Genomic DNA, 21,426 nt, shown 5'->3' on the forward strand with positions numbered 1-21,426 from the left:
GATTGCTGTATTTGTAGACAGAGCGTTCTGCATCAGTAGTAATGGTGTTCTGTATCGTATAGAAGCGGCTCACAGAAAATGGAGCATCTCCTCTCTGGTTGTTGTTATGAACATGTTTTCCTGTGTTAATGAAGGCAGCTTGCAACTTGAACTCCATCTTTTCTTTCATGTTTTCCATCTACTGTGTGAAATCAAGAAGTAATCCTAGTCCAGTACTTAATGCTAATGCATTTGTGTACATAAAACAGATCTGCTGGATTGTACAAGGAATACTTTGTAATTTGTAGAAGTACTAAACAGCAACAAAAAAGTAATTTTTATGCTAGAAATGAAATAAAACTGTGTGGCAAAGGGTTGAAAATTCATTTTAGACAATTAGTGATCTCCAAACAACTGGGATTCATTAGTCAGTTCTGTATTGTGTTTTAGAAATCTTTTAAATCAGTGTCACTTTACCTTTCCTTTTTTTTTTTTTTCCCCTTGTTAAGCTTCCATTTATCTCTGCAGAGTAGCACAGCATTACATAGCCCAACTTTTGTAGACACAAACCTTCCTGGTGAGATTGTGTTTACTGAAGTTCATGGAGGAAATTGGTGGTGAAGTGGGAGTGCAGTACAGCAGTCATGTTCTGCTCTCTGCTGGAGCTGCTGTTCCATTTGGTGACCCGCTCCCTGCAGGTGCAGTATATGATGATGGGATGTTCCAGAGGAGTGACCTAAAGCTTCTACGTTAAGAAAAAGCCATGTTCTTGGGCAAGAGTGGTCATTTTAAACCAAAACCCATGATGAGAGAATCTCCAGATAGCAACTAAGGGTCACTGCCATTCTCTTTATAAAGCAGGATTTAATACTGAGGATTCTGTGAGAGGTTTTTTTCCAGATGTAGGCCTTGGCACTTACCTTTACATTATCAGCTTCCTATTACAGGAGGTAGCTTGCTGCTTTTTCCCCTGTAAGTATTCTTTACTGAATGAAGTGGAACAGTGAAACTATTTAAATACTTTGTACTCATTTAGAGCAGCATATTGTATTGTGGGAGGTCCTCAGTCTTTGGATTTAGACTTTCTTGTAAAGTAAACCGATCTTTGTCCTGCACATAGGAGAGAACTTAACCAAAGGGATTTATGAGATGGTGCTAAAAATGTACATAAGTCCGTTGTTCTGCTGCAATATTTGACAAGTCTTAAGGGACGCCGTACAAGGACCTCATTCTTTATTAAAAAACACGTGTGGAGGGAAATAAATATGGCAGCCACCCAAAGAAAATGGTATTGCTTTTGACGGAGATTGATAAGTCGAGTTCTGATCATATTCATTAGCACATGCCTTTTAAAAAAAAAAAAAAAGTAAAAATTTCTGCCAGAACATTCAAGCTCTCAGGCATTCACACAGCCTACCAGAGTAACTTGCACTTATTCATATACCAAGTTCCAGTTTCCTCACAATAGGTCATTGTGGGAGGTTGGTTATACCTGTCTGCAACTCCAGGCAGGGACTTGTTTGTCAAAATCTACCTCAGAAGACCCATTGTGTTAGGCTGCTAGCTGAAGAATTTTACCTTAGCGTAGGATTTTTTGAGAGGGAGGAATTGATGTTTTTGGAACAAGATAATAGGTAATAGATAAGTTAAAAGGAGGTTCCTGTTTACAGCTCATTTATAATGACATTGCATTACACTACATATCTTACACAGCAGTCTTAACAGCTCAGTAGTTAAGATGTTTGGGATGTTTTCTGCTTTCAACACTGAGATGTGTTCTGCTTCACCATCTTTTTAGCTCTTTTGTGATGGGGAGAACTGATTTCTCTGCAAATTGAGGCTTACGTTTGATTATTATTTTTTTGATTACTTGGCCAAAATTATATGCCTCTGAATGTGTTATGAATCCTTTAGGTCTCTTTGGACCACAGGTTTTTATTTTGGATGGATTTTAAGAACTTGTTTCTTAACACGATCACTTAGTCAGAGCAGGGCAGTTCTAAAACACTGCATTTAATTAAGAACTGTTTAGAACTGTGCACTACTGTGGGCCAGCACAGCTGAAAGGAGGAAGGTTTCAATTCAAACAAACCTGTCTGTTGGACAAGGTTTCAGTTGTAGAAATTTTCTGCCCCCACCCTACAATGTAAAAATGTGGGGAAGAGGTAAAAAAATCCTTGTATTTTAACTGGATGTTTTTGTGTGTTTCAGCTAATTGTGAGGTTATTCTGTAAGGTGGATGTTGCCTTTGCTATCAGCTATTAGAAGTTGTTGATTGGTTGCTTTCAATTTTTAAATATTTTTATTTGAATAATTGTTGATTGCAATTTTTGTTAAAGACCTGTTTTCTTCTATTTCATTAAAGAATTTCTCAATCCAGTTGTGGGAGACATTCTCTTTTAAAAATTACCTGTTGATAATCTTGTTCCTCTTCAGGGGACCTGAAGAACTCTGATTTAATTGCCCGTGCAATTTCCAGCTCAGGTTGAGGTGGTGGTAGGGTGTCGAACTTTCGTATTATATGCGCTGTAATGATCATTTAGTTTCTTTTTCTTTCAATCATTTCTCCTGATGAGCTTCTGAGGTCAACTCCTGCTATTGAACCACGACCCTGTAAGCTCCTGTAGGAGTTTGAGCTGTGATTTTCCTGCTGGCTGGTGGGAGACTCCTTTGACTGGTATTGGTAGTAGAGAGGTCTGGCAGCTGTACTTCGGTTTGGAGTGAAGTCATGGGAGCTTCATTTTTTCTGATCAAAACGCTTCAAGGTTTGTCGTGTATGGGAATTGTTAAATTAGCAGAGTTTCCCACCAGATGATTATTTTTTTATTTATTTTTTTGCCAGGCTTGTAAGTATACAACCTTTTGTGGTAGGTCTTACCCTTTATATGAAATTTAGGACAACTCTAAATCTTTGATTTAATTCCACCTGAGAGCCATAAGACAAAACCGTGTGAGCTTTTTTTTTTTTTTTCAAAAAGCATTATTACAAATAGGTGATTTCAGATGGATTCTGCACCTATGGTATTTCTTATACTTTAATGACAGTCCCTTGAAATGTTTCAGTTACTTTTAAATACGGTCTCTATGTTGTGACTCTAAGGCCTGACAAAATACTCTATGGACTAAAGACAGGTAGTCATAATCTTGTCAAAGAAAGTTTTGACGTGTTTAAAAACCCACTCTGAATTATTGCTGAATAAAGAACACCTAGGTAGTAAATTGTCTTGTAATTATTTAATTGACAGCCATTAAACACTCCAAAATTGGTAACAAAGAAGTTACAGGTTCTCGTTCTGGTGGTTCTCAGCTGCTATTGTGTTTACACAGCTTGCTTTTGATCTAAGGAAATGCTGTATTTTAAGGAACTAGGGCTTCTTGTGTGGACAACTATTACCCACTGCGGCTTTTGTAAGGTCCTACATCAGGGTATGAAATCGGTATCATCACTAACATTTTTAACAGTGTCTGTAGCTGTTTACCGTAGCTATTAGTAACTATGCTATGACAAGGAGAAAATCAATAACGTGTTCAAATTCAGTTGCATTTTGAAATAGCAGTGATTTGCCACCTCAAACCAAGTCACCTTGCTGAAAAAAGGATTTTTATTTTTTTTCAGTCAGTGATGTTTACGTACTGCTAATGAACTGTCAGGAGACCCTCTGCTTATGATGTACCTGTATGCTGCAAGATCCTGGGTAGCATCTCACTCAGAAGACTTCTTAAAACCAAGCCTGTCTGCTCTGGTTTTAAAGCTATCATTATAATCAGGTGGGAGATGGTGTGATGCTAGCAAGTTAAAGCCCTGTTGGGAAATAATGAGGCAAACTCCCATGGATAGGACTTGATTATTCTGGTAGGGCTTCCTGACAAATGTGTTGAAAACCAGCCAGGAACTGAGAAACAGTGGGGAGGGGAGGAGGTGGGAGTCTCCCTTCGAGTCCAGACAGCTACTGCTAAGTTGGGCATCTAGCTCAGTCATTTCGACAACCAGCCAACAAATTGGCTTTATGAATGCAGTCGTGTCTTTCTCAGGATGGGGGAAGTATTGTCACGGAGGAGTTGTACCTAATTTCTCTTAAGATAAATGCTTCATCTGATAGGTTCCAAGGACTTATTTGGTGTATTTGGTACAGACTAAACGTTCAGGGGAATTTAATTCCCAGTGAGAGAGGGTGGGAATAGCAGAAAGGAGAATTGCCTAGATGCTGTTTCTTTAGATGAACACAAGCTGCCTTTCCCCCCCCCCCCCCCCCAAAGTAAGCAATGAGATGTGTTGTAAATTTCAGTAGAGGAGGGTAAGCAAAAACAAATTTGGTGCTGCTGACAGTAGGGGCATCCTTTTGTTAAGGATTTTGCTGCAGAGAGAAAGTTCTTGGTAGAACATTTCCACCTGCTGCTCACAATCTGTTACAATCTATGAACGAGGAAAAGCTCGTTAATAAAGCAACTCCATGATCTCATGCCACTGGTATTATTTCTAAAATGTGTTGATATTTTTGTATGCTAACAAGTTAATGTTAGTCTTGATGTCTATTCCTGATACATATTTGCATAACCATATAAGGTTCTTTCCCTTGTATACGAAACTTTGTAATATTAGTTTTGAGTTGGTAATGAATGCTTTTGTCTAAGTGCAAGTGAATATTAATCTGTGACACTCAACAGTGCTGTGTCAGCCAGCTGGCTGAGTGTCTTTCTCTTCTGAAATTTGATTGAAACGGTTGCACTGTGTAAACTGAAGTCCTTCTTTAACTATTGTAGCATGCCTGGCTATTTCCCTGAAATTGTTTGAGAGCAGGTTTATGCAGGTTGGAAGTAGAATAGGAAAGAAGGATATTTGAGTGTGTTAACTCATCCTTCAGATCAATTCAGATCAAATTTGATGAGCTAGAAACCCAGTATGGGTTCTACAATTTTTGTTGTAGTATGTGCGTTTTTGGAAGAGTTTTGTACAAGGATTATCTAAGTAAGGCAAAAGATTATGTTAACAGAATTATGTTAACAGAGGCAATTGAAGTTGAGATGATAATGAATTATTTTCTTCAAAAACTTTCTTCAGCTGCTGTTACTTTCATCCCTTAGTAACATGTCTCTGTTAAACAGTTTTCTGTTTAAAAAATTCTCTGAATCTATGTTAATTATTCAGTCAGAATACTGTGTTTTCAGTGTTGCTTAAATATGTGTACATATTATTTTTAGGAAAATAAATTTATGTATAAACACCTAGTCTTAGTGCTTCTAACTTTAGCTACTCTGAAGTTCTGCCAAGGAACCTCTTATTTATCATAAATAGATGTCATGAATGCAGTACGGAGACTGAGCCTTCCTACAGGAAAAATCTTTTTCCACAGTAGTTTAAGCCTATATAGGTTCGTGCTGTTCCAGCTCTTCCCTCTTTCTGCTTCTGTTTCACGTGTTTCACCCTTCAGCGAGCTGGCACTGCATCCTGACCCACCAAAACCAATTTGCTGCCACTTCGATTGCCTGAGAAAAAACATCAGTGCCAGGCTAGGCAGCCACTGAGAATGTGGATTCATATCCAAGGAAGATCAGGTTTGTAGCAGCATCAATTTGAATCAGTATGACTTGTATGCACTCTGAAGTTAACTGTTACTAAATCACCGAAGTGACTGAAGCCGTACAGTAGTTCCAAAAGGGTTTCTAATACGGAGATTAGCCAAGTAGTGTGGTTTGTCTCTGTTGAATATATTTAAGTAAGTGCTGTTTGTAGTATGTAGGAAATGGCTTTAAAAAAAAAAACAAACAAAACAAACAAAAAAAAACAACCAGAGAGAAAGAGAGGTGGACATGAATATTATAGTGATTGTAAACTGCAACCAAGGTGAAAGAAAAATTCAAATTGGGGGCAAAAAAAGCTAGACAGCTGAATAAATCTACAAGAAGAAATGTCTGCCTTAAGTTGGGACTTTCTAATTTTGAACAAACTTGCTACATACTTGACAGGAAGCAATGAGATCAGAAAATAATAATGAACAATATACTTTTTCTTCATAGCCATATAATAATGGCTTTTATCTTTGGAAACCTGAAAGTAAAGAGAGTTTGCAAACTTTTATTTAAATTTGCTATGCAGAAGTCCATACTGCTGTTGCAAAACTGTAGGGGCATAAGCACATCAAACCAAATTAACCTATCTGCTTCAAATCTTACTTTAAATTAAGACTAAAAACAGAAATTTGGGGACTGTTCTTCTGATGTAGGCAAAATTGAGTGTTTTTTTCTGATTTATAGATCTCATTAAAGAATTTGGAAAGAGGAAAAACCACTAAATATAACAAGGGCATTGTGTATCAGTTGCTGACATAAGGAATTGCTACTTACAAACCTGTTCCCCAACTTGTTCTTTCCTTCTGCAGCTTTTTATCGACAGTGCTAGAAAATTGACAGCAAGGGTTGGTCAAATCAGTGTGTACTGGTGCACTACGCTATTTGGTGCTTTCTCTTAAGTATCAGTGAACTAATGGCATTCTGCAGCACGCTGATGAGAAGTCCTAAGAGCTCCTTTAGCAGGTATTTCATGGTTTCCGGGTTCTTTGTTTAAGAATTTTAAAGATAGCATTTGGGAAGAAGAATAATAACATGCTGAACACAATTGACTTCTGCCCATAAAAATATAGTGCAAAAATATTTCCTTTATTTGTGGTGCTTAGCGTGTATATTGTTAGACAAACATTTGCCTGCATTGCACTGCTTGTAACATGGCAAACACCGACTGTGAAGTGTGTTAGCAATTCTCTTATGTGCTGTTCTTTTTAGAAGAATATAACACTCCGATGTTTGTTCTCTTAAGAAAAAAAAGAGGATAAAAAAACCACTCCCCAAACCAGCCAACCAAAAAAACCCCACCACCCACCCACACTGTGTTTTGCTTGGGAACTTTGCAATATAAAGTTGCGTGACTGTAAACAGCATTTACTTTTCTCCAAAGTCTCATGTAATTTCTCACACAGATTTAGAAGATCTTTAAACAAACAATAAACTTACATTAAAACTTCCACAGAGCTGCTTACTTGTATTTTGTAGGACGTTACTATCCTCGGATACTTGTTCTCGATACCTTTGTGCTTGTTTTCTGTACTACTTGGGAATTTTTTCCGTCTCCCACACCATCAGCCCTGCATTCTCTGGTACCACAGAGAAACTCTTTAAAATTCTTTCTCATGTTCTGGTCTTGGTGCCTGTGGTAAAATGACAGTGAGATGTCTGAGTGCTGATTTAGAAAGGTCTGTCCCATTAGAACTTCCTCTGGAAGTGATAATGCTAACCAGTTTCTCTGGTCTGTTAGGGTATCTGGGTAGAGTATGTGAGATAACTTATCTTGCTTCCTGTCTCTCTTCCAATTTAAGGCTTCTATACTGAGATACAAGATTTGAGTGGTGTCAATTTTGAATTAAGTCTGATTAGGAATTGATTCAGTTGCTATTATACTGAGAAGTTTATTCATTCAGTTTATTCATTCAGATTGTTATCCGAACTGCATGACTGTTCGGGGATGATATGCTGCTCATAAAGTCGAGAGTATGAAATCTGGCCCTACAGTAGTGTCTGTTAATAAATGTTTTATCAGCTATATTTTGTGCTGAAGAAATTGCTGTAGCTGTTATTAGAAATTGAAGGTTTGTGCATCACTTTAAGCAAATATGCGCTCTGGAACTTTAGCTCTATGATTTATTTTCTATTGTAGAGAAATTATAGGACTTATTAAGCTGTCATTTTTGAAAAGAAGAGAAGCCAAGATTGCATGCATTTGAATGAAGTTATTTTGTCTGATTTGATCTTAATTTGTCTAATTTACATTATAGTTTTGTCTTCATTCTTAATACAGTTGTATAAATCTGTTTGCTGTTAATTCTGTGGAAATTAAATCTGCGTTTATACGGACTCTAACTCTTACTTATTCCTTTGTCATAATCATTGTGCTTGGCAATAGTTTGTCAGATAATAGAAAAAGTCTAAGTCTGAATATACTTCTATTTGAGTTTATCTTCCAGCAAGTTTAATAAATTACATCCTTGATGACAGTAGAAAAGAGGATGCGCTTCTTGGAGGATAAAGAGAGGAGTAATCTGATTTCCAGCTTCAGCTGAACTGCATAGCCTGGCTATTTGATTAATGGACGTAGACACTTCTCCCTAATGGTACTGTAATATTCGAGTTGTCTTATTTTTATTTTTTCTCTTTTTCCCCTCATCTGCCATGATATCTGGGGATGTGGAGGAGGAAGATGAGTTCAATAGATTTCACATCGAATAAGTTGGACAAGTGCCATTAGTGTGGAGTTTTGGTGTTTGCATACAATGACTTCTATGGTACTGTATTTATTTTTAATTTTTTTGATATACATGCTGTATGTCTAGCTATCCGCTTCACAAGATTTATCACTGTCCTCCAATACCTATTGCCTTCTACCTTCATGTGAGGTTAATGAGATTATACTGACTAGACCAAATTACGTTAATTTCATTTAAAGCAAATGCTATTTTCAAGGACTGTAGTTATTTGCTCAGCCAAAATGTTCAAAACCAGTTGTAAGAAATCTGTCATCGTTTCAGATGTTCAAATGAAGGTTGATGGAGCCAGATGCGATTATTTGTATCTACCATGCTGTAATTTATTGTTTTAAGTTATGGTAAATCAGCATAAAGATCTTTGGACAAAAACAAAGGATTATAGCAAGTCTATGAAGCAGAGCTAAAGTAAATTGCTGCTTTGTTCCATAAATGTATACTGCAAACTTTGGAAAGAAAGGGAATGGGTTCTGGGAGAGAGGGTGGTAGCCAGAATCTTCAACCATCTAGATTTTCTTTGAAAATGCTAGAAGTGTTCTTGACCCTTCATGTTTGCTTTTTGGGTGCTTAACATGCAGGAAATTTTGAGAAATTGAGAGGCTGTAGTATACTTTGATAAATGCTTTCCATGTCAGCTGAATCATGTTGGTAGTTCTGTTAAGCCCTGCATTATCCTGGCAAAGAAGGCAAGAAGGTTCTTTGATATTTTTTTCTTTTCCCTCTCTCTCTTTCCCCCACAGCATATTTTGAGACAGAAAAGGTGTATAGTTAAGCAGAGTTCAAGTTTTGTCTGTTGTAGCTTACAGAATCCCAGAGTAGGTTGGGTTGGAAGGGACCTCAAAGCCCACCCAGTCCCACCCCCCCCCGTCATGGCAGGGACACCTCCCACCAGGCCAGGGTGCCCAAAGCCCCATCCAGCCTGGCCTTGAGCACCTCCAGGGATGGGGCAGCCTGTGCCAGGGCCTCCCTGCCCACATAGTAAAAAATGTTTTCTAAATATCTTATCTAAACCTACCCTGATTTAGTTTAAAGCCATTACTCCTTGTTCTATCACCACACTCCCTGACCAAGAGTCCCTCCCCAGCTTTCCTGTAGGCCCTCTTTAGGTACTGGAAAGCCTCTGTAAGGTCTCCCAGAGCCTTCTCTTCCCCAGGCTGAACAACCCCAGCTCCCTCAGCCTGTCTTTATGGAGAAGTGCTCCATCTTTTTGCATGTAAGTCCAGTGTCTTAAGAGGTGTGTATCCTTTCCTCAGTTTATAAAATTGTGAGTTGTTTTAAAGCAAGGTTAATAATCGAGCCTAAGCCTATAAATGGAATATTTAACCCTTTTGTCAATAACAATAATCTTCCTCAGATGGAATGGCTCATTTAAACGTGTACCAGTTGGTGTTTTGTCTAGGTGGTAGACCACATTCACCTGTGAGTTACTGAAAGCACCCATGGTTTCTGCTGCACTGTGATACGTTGTTGAGTTGCAAGTCTTTTCAGTGCAGTGTCAAAAGTGTGAGGTGTGTCCTCGGTGGCTGGATCACATTGTGGATTGATTAATGCGTGAGTTAATAAGATAGATGTCTTTACTGGGATCTAGAAGTCCAAATTCTGTAATTTGAAAGAGAACAGTAAGCATGAGTTCTTGTACACAGTTGCCAGGCAGTATGAATTCAATGAGAGAAAAAATCAGATTATCTTACAGATCCATATATGTTGTCATCCTTTTTCTTATTGATTATTAATCTCTCCTCATATATTTTCTTTTGTGATTGTGCAGCTTTTTCCCTTATTTGCACGTGTGATGTGCTTTCACATACTCAATTACGCCTCCGCTCCAGGCACTTCATATCTAGTAGGTGATTGAATTTTGCCTTTTCTGTTCTCTCACATTACAATACTGGCACAGCAGTTTGTGTTATTCTTTGCTTCTAGCTTAATCTGTACCACAGTGAGGGCTTCCTGTAGCCCTCAGTTTCCCCAGTGCTGAATGGTTTGCTGGGCTTAAAATGGTTGGGGACGATAAGCCCAGAAGAGCTCGGTGCGGTAGAGGTAGTTTACAATCATCTCTCCTACCCTTTGGCAACTGAAAAGATCCCCTGTGCTGTGTTTCCTTGGTCTCCTGTTAGAGAGAAAACCATACCTTTGCCTTTTCTTCATTTCTTTTTGTTTTGTTTTGTTTTTTTCCCCTCCAGGGAACTGGATCTGATGGGTAACTGAAATAACTCTCAGACGTATGTTCTTCCCTCAGCTGCCCTTGGTGGATAGTGTAAATATATACATATATATGTGTATGTATATAGCTGTTTACTTACAAAAGTTCAGGAGCTCATCCAAGATTACCAGCTTTAGCGAGAATTTTGTGGTCAAGTTTCGTGGAGGTTAACAAAGCTGATAGTTCTTACTGCAGTACAGCTGGGGGAACTAACTTGTGCTTTCCAGGACTAGGTGAGAGATGTAAACACCAAGTACGGAGATAAGAGGGATCCTATTTAAAGGGGATTAATTTTTATTTTTTGTTAAAGGGAGTCATTCTATTTTAAAGTTAGAGCTGAGCAAAAATTTTGAATCTCTATTAAATATTGTCCCTGCTCAATAAACCTTTTGAGTATGTGTTGGAATCTGAAGCATGTGCTTAACTGCTTTGCTGAATTGGGGCCTTCATTACCAAATTGCAGGTGTATGTTAGTTTAAGTATTTAAGGAAAAAAAAAGTCAAACAATGCTTATTTTGTTCTGTTCAGCGTGGTTTGTTGCATTAATGGAAAACATCAGAAATGCTGCGCTGTTGCTGTGCTGTCCAAAACAGCCTTAATATAGTAAATAGCTTGAGTGTTCGGGTATGAGATTGGGTCCAGTGAAGAATTAGCATAGGGTGATGAAATGAAAATACAGATAAATAAAATTTCTGCTTTTTTGTGCATAATATTGCTGCAGAATGAGGTTTTAAAATGTTTTCCTCTTTAAAAGTGCTCCAATGATATTTTGTAAATTCTTATGCGCATATTACTGTTATATGTGTTAGATAGCTAGGGCTCTGTAAAAATTTCCATAATAAACTTCTCTATATACTAGGGCTTAATAACTTGCTCATAAAAACGTGCTTTGGGCATAAAAGCAGTGTAGCAGTCTGCCAGAAAGCTGGAGCTTTAAGAATAAATAAATAAGGTCAAAGACTCTCTGTATGTTACAGAGAGTAATGCAACAAATAACATGTAAAATCTCAGAATTTGCCTAGTAGATCTTTTCTCGTGTTGTGCAATTACACATTTAGAAAAACATTTGTAGTTGCTTTCTGTTGCCTGCTGGCCACTGTAATGTTTTGTGATGTTGTGTTCCTAACTCTGAGTTACTTCTGGTTAAGACTAATGCCTCTTTGTCCTGTGCTGTGTCTCTAAAAGCAGAGCTGATTTGTTGAAGCCTGTGTTTAGCATCGTTCTCACTGATGTTACAGTCAATGAAGCACAATTTTTTTTTTTCAAATCCAAGAGGGAGCATTAGGAGGGAACTGCATAGAAAGTGTGCTGTACCTAACCTGTTCCTGATAAGTATTTTTTTATTATTCATTAAAGAGCATCTTGATCAAATATTTATGGAGACTTGCTGAGACAAACTAGTTAAGTGCTGAGCTAGTCTTTTTACCATTACTGAAGTCTGAGCTGTCTTCTCGTTTTCGTTCTTCCTCCAGTTTATGTTTATTTCTACTTAAACCCTTCGTACATTTAATGCAGGTGTTGCGTGACTTTCCTATTTTCACCTACACCTCACAGGACTGAGAACTCATCTGAGAACTTAAGATTTCTTTTTCCTACATTTAAGACAAAAGGCTTTGAGTGTTTATTCATTAAGTGTGTTATTTCAGCCCCTGATCATTTCAGTTATTTCCTTCTGGAAAGTCTCTGGTTATTCCACACGTTTCCTGAAGAGTAGTGTTCAAAGCTATGCGTGTTGCTGTTAAGGCCTTTGAAGAAAGCAGGAGGATTATGCTTCGGTGATTCATTTGTTAGTGCAAATATCTGTGCAATGGCTACTGTATAGGGACTGTTATATTGAAGCACTATTTAACAATTCTTAATTGTTTCTTTCGGTGGCCTGCTTGGGAAGATGGAAGTGTCACAAGAAACAGAAGAAGAAATGTTCAGAAAGGAAATTAAAATTATTTAGATACAAATCTTTGTAATGTTGTCATGTGCAATTTTGGTACATAGGCCTGTAAAGTATGCTAAGATAAGATAGCGAAGAAAGGCCTATAGTCTGTTAACAGAGAAATAATTATTTAACTGTAAAAGCTGGCTTTGTTTCACTAGTGTTTGACTGAAAACCAGAGTGGCTGACAGCTATTTGTATCTTCATGCTTCATATTAATATGAAAATTTTCAAAATATAGATGCATTTTATTTTCCTGATACTATATTCCACCTAGAATCTGAAAAATAAGCTGAAGGATTGTCTGCAGTCTTACTGGCTATGTTAACACATCTTTTCCCTCTCTGTCTCCCCCCACGATTTTTCTGTGGTAAAATAACCTCCGTGTTGCTTGTGGGATTTTTGTGCTCTGATGAACCACTTGTGTAGACGTGCTCTCCATGCCAAAAGTAGATCAGTACTGAATAAAACACGTTAGTGTGAGTGGCCTGGAGGGCTTGTGTCACTGCGGTGCTACCTGTGTAGTGTCAGTAGTCCAAACCACCGCTGGCACACTGAAGGCCTTTGTTAGCCACCACAAGTATGCGTCTGTAATATGCTACAGGAGTTGTACACTAGAGGGCTTTTCTCCTTTTCTCCATCAACATAAAATTAGCTATAGCTACATTGTGCTAAACGAGGCCACCAGATCTTTGCTAGTCTTTGTGAGGCATTCCCTTATTTTTAATGTTGGTCTATGATGAGAAATAGAGAAAAGCAGTGAAAAAGGTACATTCTGGCTTACACTAAATGCCTTGAAGTCTTTATTTTTTACTTAGCAATGCTTTGATTGTCAGAAGAGCTGAGAAAACCTTGTTTCTCTTCACAAGTTGTCTTCTGACTGAGGGAAATGCCACAGATCTAGATTCAGTAGATGTTTGCTTGCATGTTAAAGTTGGAGATTCTGTAGGCAAAGTTGAATTTGGTAGTTTTGTTTCTTTTTTTATCTTTACATATCTTTATCAACATAATTTGCAGGTAACCGGTATGCTTTGGTTATGGTCTGGAGTTAAAATACATGAATTTAGCAGGAGCTTCCGTTGTTCACTGTATTATACTTTCAAATCAGATGGATTGCATGTAATATTGAGTGTGTCTGTGGCATTTTATTGAAGTGTTTGAAGTAAATACTGCGTATTGCAAAAGGCAGACTTTTTAATAGCTATAAATAAATACATGTTTTCATTCAGGGCTTGACCTTGGGTGGGTACATAAGCATGAGGTGAGAAATTCTGCAGTTTTCCTCATACTTGCTGGAAATAAACTGAAATCCCTCAATGATATTTCCTGTAGCAAGGTGTGTGGACTCAGATGAGGGAGATAGTCCCATAAAAGTAAAGGTAAGAGAAAAATAGAATGGAAAAACAGCCAGATAATGTGAGCAGTATTTGGGTATGCATTTCCCCTACTGTGATAGTCAGACGTTGTTTCAAGGTAAGATTGTGGAGAGAATCTGAAGAAAACAAAATATGAGAATCTCAATTTCTTGAATGCCTCGTTCTCTTATATTTTAGCTGCGTTATCAAGAAACAGAAGTGCAGTTAGCTTCTAGCTATGGTGTAGTTGAATGAAATTTGACGGAAAAGATGCATTCGTTTTTTTTTCTATTTTTCTACTTGATTTTTCTTCATTATATAGCACTGTTTCAGACTGCGTCTTCAGATGACAGCTAATCTGTTTGTATTTATCAGACATAAAAGGTTGCTGTTGTATTATCTAGCACTGTTGTACAAACAATGGAAGGATAACTAAGTAACTTTTATTTTTCTGTTGTCTTCAAAGGGATGTCAGAGACAGCGTCAGAAGAAAAAGCTTCTATCCTTCTCATTATATGAGAGAGCGATCCCCTCATAAGAGGGACTCTCCTTTCTTCAGGGAATCGCCAGTGAGCCGAAGGGATTCTCCTCACAGCAGATCTGGCTCTAGTGTCAGCAGCAGGAGCTACTCTCCTGAAAGAAGCAAAGCCTATCCTTTTCACCAGTCCCAGCATAGCAGAAGTATGTCATCTTTACATAAAAGAAATATTTCTTCTCAGCAAGGTAATGCTGGATTAATGATGAGAACTGGTTCGTGAGGTGAAACTTCAACTCATTATACGACCTTTCTCTTTACGTATGCTCTTTTACAATGAGAAAACGAGACATCGTGTACCAATTACTTGTCTGCTCTTCAGCTGCTTCATTGTACTGTCTGTTCTTCTATGTATTTCATGCGTGGGATTGTAGGTGTTATTTCAACAGCACCTCCAGACTGACTGCAGAACTCTCAGCTGTGCAGTTTTTCCCAGTTTAGTTTGTTATTTTCATTTTATCATCAACTGTTTCTGTTACTTCTTAAGTACTTCTCTGGATTCCCTTAGAAGAAACTCAGCTGTCAGCTGTAGCAGATGAAGGCTTTTTGCAACCAGGGGAAAAGGGGGATTAAAAATTTGGAGAAATTAAGGTGCATGCTGGTACTTGTTATATTTTCTGAAAATGTTTTTAGAACTGTGTTGTTAGGGCTTTGATGCTGGTGGATTATTTTTTAATTTATTTTTGTAGCAATTTAATTTCATTGCCAGGTTCTCTCAAATCTTGCTTTCTTCAAAGAAATGTAGAGTCAAGAACAAAAGGAATATGTTCTGGTTTGTAAAAGCTCAGCTGTTAATCTTTAAAAAAAATAAAAAAATCTAATGAATCATCTGTTTTAAAAGTGAAAACCTGAAATATTTAATTTGCAAAAAAAAGCAAAATTGCGTTTTTAAAGTATGCTACAACCTTAGCTACTGCTGTTTCTTCAATTTATGTAAATTAATTGGATTTGAGTTTCCTTTCTGCAAATGTTATTCTAGTGAGCTACACAAACCTACTGTTCATTTTGACAGTAGTTTTTTAATTAATTAGGGTTTTTTTAGTTGATATGTGGCATACTAGACAATTATGTAGCTCCTCTTGCCAAAAGTTTCTTGTGGAATTCAATTCACATTGTTTAAATACTAAGGAATTATTTCACTTAGTGGTAGAATACAGATTAGCTTTCTAGCTGATCATTGCAATTATTTTAACATTTAGTAATAATACTCAGTGAATGTAAATTCCTGTCAATGTAGGAGAGGAAGAGAATATGATAGTGAACTATATTTGCAGGAGTGTTGTCGATGTACAGATGAGAATTACCAGGAGTTACATGAAAAAAAAATGTTTGGAAAAACACATAAAAGTTTGTGGTGTTTCCTACAATTCTGAGCTGACTTCTATCACCTTTGTAGTGCGTTGGCAGAATTACTCAAACAGCAGTGGAAGTGGTGAGGTGGAAGCAGACATCTTCAGAAAAGATGCCAGTCCAGAGAGATAGTTATATTTAAGTCTGTGGCTTTGGGGTTTTCTTTTCAATTCCATGGTTAAACACCTTTCTCCATTTTTTAATCGATATGAAGAGACCAGATGGCTTGTACACTGACTATTTCTCTATAATAGCTTGTTCCCCAGAATATAGTACTCTGGTTCATCTGTTCCTGCAGATGACTGAATTAAAACGATCTACTTGCAAGATATAAATGTTTTAAATAAAACTTCCAGCATACTGTTCGAAAATGATTTGTCCTAGGTAAGCTCATCTATTACATGGTTAGAAGGAAAATAAAATGGGACTGATGTCATATATGTCAGCAGTCCATTTTAGTCTGTTCATTTTAGAAAAATGGATTCTTCAATAAGTGAACTGTATGCTGTTCCATGTGGAACTTTTAATACTTTAAATATTGTAATACTGCTTAAAGTCATGCTGTCTGAATCAGTTTGACCTGATGACTTCCACTGCAGGAGGAATATTTCATGCTCTTAAGACATTCAGAAATCATCAAAAATACAAGATTTCAACCAAAAAAAAAACACAAAACAAAACAAAAACTAGGGAAATGCAGAAGCTTTTGGAGTAGAGGGACAGAAGGGGCTAGTGGGAATAGCCCTTTCAATCCAGTTATGTTGGGTGAACATGTAGGAAGGAGGGTGGCATGGCTTGGTCAGGCCAGACCAGTAAGGGGTCTGTAGAGTGCTGTGCCAAGGAGAATCAGGAACGCAAATAGCACTACTTAGCAAGTATCATGTTCAATGGTTCAGAATAGTTGTATGTTCACAATAAAGGGCCTTGAAAATATATAGCAGTTTCTTTCTCTTCTTAATTTTGCCTAATTTACTGCTACCTCTTTCAACTAATTCCGTCTGTTCAAGCACAAACACATAATCTACTCAAGTTAGGTAATCTCTAAAGAATCCAGTGTGATGAAGGAGGTATGTCAAAGGCAGAATTGAAATAGTTTGTGCATTTTTTTTTTTTAAAAAAGGATGTGGCTCATCATGAGGCTGAAAAGCAGGTATCACAGGAGCAAAACTTGTGTGTTACCTGTTGATGTCAGGGTGGCGTTCTGTGCTTTGGGGAGTGTGACAGATTAAAGACATGATTATTTCCATCTTTTTTTTTTGTTTCTGTTAGATGCATTGTATTTATAGCAGCTTTTAATTTTTGCACAGCTTTCCTTTTGGAGTTCTTTTTGTTGTTAAAGATATTTCATGGTTAAAGGTAATTTATAGTTAATCTAATCTTTGATTTCATGGCCACTAGAAATTCTTAAATACATCTGCTTTCTATGTTTTTAAATGTTTTCCATTTAGCATGATTTTCAAATCAGGGACTAAATTGTAATTTGGAACACTTACTTTTATCCAAGTAATTTCCCCACCTATTATCAGTAATGTTTTGAAAGACCTATCACTAGCTGTGAAGATTTTTTTCATGGATTAGTAGCATCATGGTAGTAGTAACTCACTTGCCTCTAGTAATGTGCAGAGATGAGCAGTTCTTTGATCTTTGCTTTGTACTACCGGTCTACTTTACACAGATGGCATGGAAATGTGAGGAAAGAGTAGAAGACCAGCTTTTTAAGTCTTTCTTGAACACAAAGTCTATGCAAAATGCATGCTTTTCACCATAGGAAATATGAGAAAAATATGAAAAATATATCCAGACAGGTTGGCCAGGCTGGATGGGGCTTTGGGCAACCTGGGCTGGTGGGAGGTGTCCCTGCCCATGGCAGGGGGTTGGGACTAGGTGGTCTTTAAGGTCCCTTCCAACCCAAACCATTCTGTGGTTCTAATTCTGTGATTTCCTACTGTGAAAAGTATGCATTTTGCATAGACTTTTCCTTATATTTTTTTGTAGGTAGCAGTATTTCAAAATCTACAACGCTATGCATCTTATTTTACAGCACTGAGTAAAAAAAAAAAAGAAAACAGCTCAGCTGTTAGGAGTGAGATGCCATGTTTTATTGCTTTTTATTGCTTGAATTCATTAATTTAAAGCCATATTGGTTCTCCTAAATAAGTCTGCTCAAATAATTTATATCCAAATTTTCATAAATGCTTGATAGACTTGTTTTTAACTCATCCCTTTCTTAATTGAACTGATACAAATTTAATTGAAGCCAAGATAAGTCTGTATTACTTTCCATTTGTGAACAGTCGTGCAACTTCCAGTGAATGTGAATAGTTTAGTAAGTTTACACCTGCTGACAACAGACTTGTTGTACCTGTTCACCTCTTGCAGATCCTTTAGATGCAATCCGTAGACCACAGGCTGAAAACCAGTAGTCTGCACTGCAACCAGTTGTAGTGCTGTGGGCTGCCTGTAACCGACCTGTGGCAAGGCTGTGCACAGATTGTGATTAGCGTAGTAAATCTGAAGTGACGTTTTGCTGATTTGAACACTTACAAGAAAACCTCTGATAATACAAAGAGAATTTAGCCTGTGGTTTGTTCAATACAGGGTTTCCCACCGCAGAGCCTTCCAATGTACTGTGGCTGCTAAACCAGTTCCTGCACTGCCTGGTTTCCTGGAGTGATTGATTGGTGGCTAATAGAGTAAAAAGATAGCAATTCTTCATCTCACCTGCTAGGATTAAGCTTATTACAGGAACATTAAAAAGTAAAACGACGTCATCTTGCCAAATCATATTGATGTGCTCCTCAGTTAAATATTGAGTAATGAGGTTTCCTAAATCTGCCAAGTATAACAACTCTCTCTTCTCTCTTTGTAAAGAGAAGAAAGTGTTATCAGAATTTATCAGATAGTGGAGGCTATAGATTTCCTGTCTGAGTTGAGCAAATTTCACTGAAGTTTTTCTGCCAATAAATTATGAAAGCCAATAAACTTGCAGCATATGTATTTAATGTAATTTTGCACTTCTTAATTTATTCTTTAATTATAGGTAAAGAGAGGACTTCAGTTCAGACATTGAAAACGTCAAGAGATGCATCACCTTCGGGTTCCACAGCAGTGCCATCATCAAAGGTGAATTTTGTTTTTTGAGCACTTCTCACCATTCTTTCAGGTTGTTCATTGTTGGAATTCATTATTTTTTTTCCCCTCACTTGGGAGGAGATGCTGTATGCAGCTGTTAAGGAAAGGAGCATCTTGTATTGCTCTGCAGTCCTGCAGAGAGGATGGTTTTCCTTTATCTAGCAGGAAGGTGCTGCTAATGCTGTGTATCTAATGATGACACTGACAATGCTTTTTATTCTGTAGTCACTGTCTTATTTTAGGAGAAAGGACATTTTAAATAGATTTTAAATCACTATTTTCTAAAGCCTGGAGTACGCTAGGAAAGGAATGGCAAGGAAAAAAATGAGGAAGCAGATTTTAGGAACAAAAGATCAATAGGACATGCATATACGTGCACTGAACTCCATTCTTTAGTGATTCTTCAGGTGTGACTGGATTTGGAAACAGTGAGGTGAAGTGTCTGACAGATTGGGAAGGTAATGTGAACAGAAGAGTTGGCCTGGAAGCAGGGCTGCGTAGGGATGTGGCAAGACTGATAGCATTTCCTCAGGAGCAGAGCCACATTGCAAAACAGTTTGGTAAATGTCTTTTAAGATTCTAAATGATGCTGTTTAATTTCCCATCAAAAAAATCTTGTCTGCTGAGCACCAACTACATAATCTTACTAATTAGTTAAACAGACAGACTAATAAACGCTAATGAACAATCAGCAGCAATCAGTTTTGTTCTGGCTGTCCTGTGGCAGTAAAAACATTTTCACATCACAGACTGCTTGCCTGAAATTGTATTTGAAGTTAAAATGAACACTTCCACAGGAGTATTTTCCCTACATTTTTGAGAAATATTTTTTAATGAAAAATAAACAATGCTATATATTGTTCTGAGTGAACAAGGTCCTATTAGAAAGTAGCATTCACCCTAAGTAGCATGATATAGTAGCCTGGTTCTTGGGGGTCTTTTTAATTAAAAAAAAAAAAAAGTGGAATGTTTAAAAAAAGAAAAGGGGGAGCAGGGGGAGAATGGTATTTTTGTTGTGAGAAGGTAAGACTGAAGGAAATAATTAACTGGGTAAAAAAAAAAATCAGGTTTTGGTTGTGCTATGTCACTCTAAGTACTTATTCCTTATGCAGCTCTTTTGGAAGTGCTGTGCTAGGCACTAGTGAAGTGCCAATGTCCTTAAGGGGGGAGGCAAGTCCTGTGTTTTCAGTGATGTAAATAAGTAAGATAAAAGCTGTTAGGCACAAGTTGCACTGATCTGGATTAGAAAATAAACTTTATAATTAGTTCACCTATTTTGCTTACGGACTTAACATCCTGCAGCTTAATACCAAATCTGTAATACAAATCTGTGGGAACAAAGAGATACTGCAAAATCTCTTGCTATGGTATTAATATGCAGTGTGAGCTTGAGCTATAAGTATTCTTTGTATAGCTTTCCTCTCCAGAGAGCTCTGATCTATGCTGTATCGATATTTTATTTTTTGATGCCAGAGGTTTGCATATACCCACTTGGTGTAGACCACACAAAATACAACTTTGTTTGATTGAAATCTTTACCCCAGTATTTATTGGCTATACATAAGCTGCAAAAATGGAATTACTTCAGTGACATTTTATCACTTGTCCCTTTTAAGTCCCCATATCTGCCTGTAATGTACTGTTTTCTGTCAGAGTTGCCTCTTGAGATGATGGCTGGATTACACTACCCAGTTAAACTGTGTAAATGCTTCACTTGTGTGGAAATATCAACCGAAAAAGTTGTGCCAAAACACGATACACATCTCTAGGGCGAGGGTCTTACAATCTAGAATGGAGAAATGAATTGAATGCTTCATTCTCCAGATTAAAGGAGATAATTTTCACTGCTCTAAGTAATAATTTAGCTTTGAAATACTTGTAAAGGTATATGCTTTCACAGCAATATCTCTTTTCACTTTAACTGTATGCAAATCTGAAAAAGGTTTTTTTATCTGTCTTATAATTAATTTTTTTACATATTCATGCCTGTGAATTAATACATGCTGGTGTTATCAGATCTTAACCACCTGTTTAATTGACTGCTGCATGACATCTTTTGTGTTTTTCTTTAATATCTTTCTGGACTACAAGCCTTGGAGGTTGCATCCAACATAATTAAAGCCAAAGACAGATGTGTGAGACAAGGAAAGCTTCCCAGAGAAGATAGCAGAAAACTGACAGGTTTTTGCTGCTCTTGCATTATGCATAAGAAAAAATGAAAAGACACCCTTTTTTTGATTAAAAAAAAAAAAGTTTTTTTCCACAAGATTATACATTTCTTGCTAGTTTACAACCTAAATAGCTTCAAATGTTTTCATTTGAAGTGTGCTCATGTTATTTTAATTTTCTCTTACCTTTAATAGAGTGTACCTGTGGAAATGCTACTACTTTATTACATAAAATACACTCAGAATTTTTAATATATGTTATTCACATGTGACCCATGTAATTTAGTGAGATTAAACATTTTTTTCTGCTGTCTTACAGATACTAGAGTGGCTAGTTTCTATTTTCAGCTTGTAGAAGCGTTGTAAGGCATGTGAGATTTTATCTTATTTTTTTTGCAACAATAACAATTGGTGACAATGATATTGATTATTTCTTTTTGCAGAGCTATATTTGAGGAAATGGAG

General features: G+C 37.2%; 1 protein-coding gene across 6 annotated transcripts in view; it reads left to right on the top strand.

Moving 5' to 3' along the window:
• Window positions 1-21,426, top strand: part of PPHLN1 (periphilin 1) — a 71,837-nt gene that overhangs the window by 17,194 nt on the left and 33,217 nt on the right. For 4 of the 6 annotated variants that reach the window (XM_027457023.3, XM_027457025.3, XM_027457040.3 and 1 more), the window contains exons 6-7: window positions 14,243-14,499; window positions 18,702-18,784. In XM_027457023.3, the coding sequence (XP_027312824.2) occupies window positions 14,243-14,499; window positions 18,702-18,784 (340 nt within the window). The remainder of the gene's footprint in view (window positions 1-14,242; window positions 14,500-18,701; window positions 18,785-21,426) is intronic. The other 2 variants (XM_027457031.3, XM_072034024.1) reach the window with 1 other exon arrangement.

The sequence above is a fragment of the Anas platyrhynchos genome, chromosome 1 (genome assembly GCF_047663525.1).
Source record: "Anas platyrhynchos isolate ZD024472 breed Pekin duck chromosome 1, IASCAAS_PekinDuck_T2T, whole genome shotgun sequence".
In the NCBI taxonomy this organism is placed as follows: domain Eukaryota; kingdom Metazoa; phylum Chordata; class Aves; order Anseriformes; family Anatidae; genus Anas; species Anas platyrhynchos.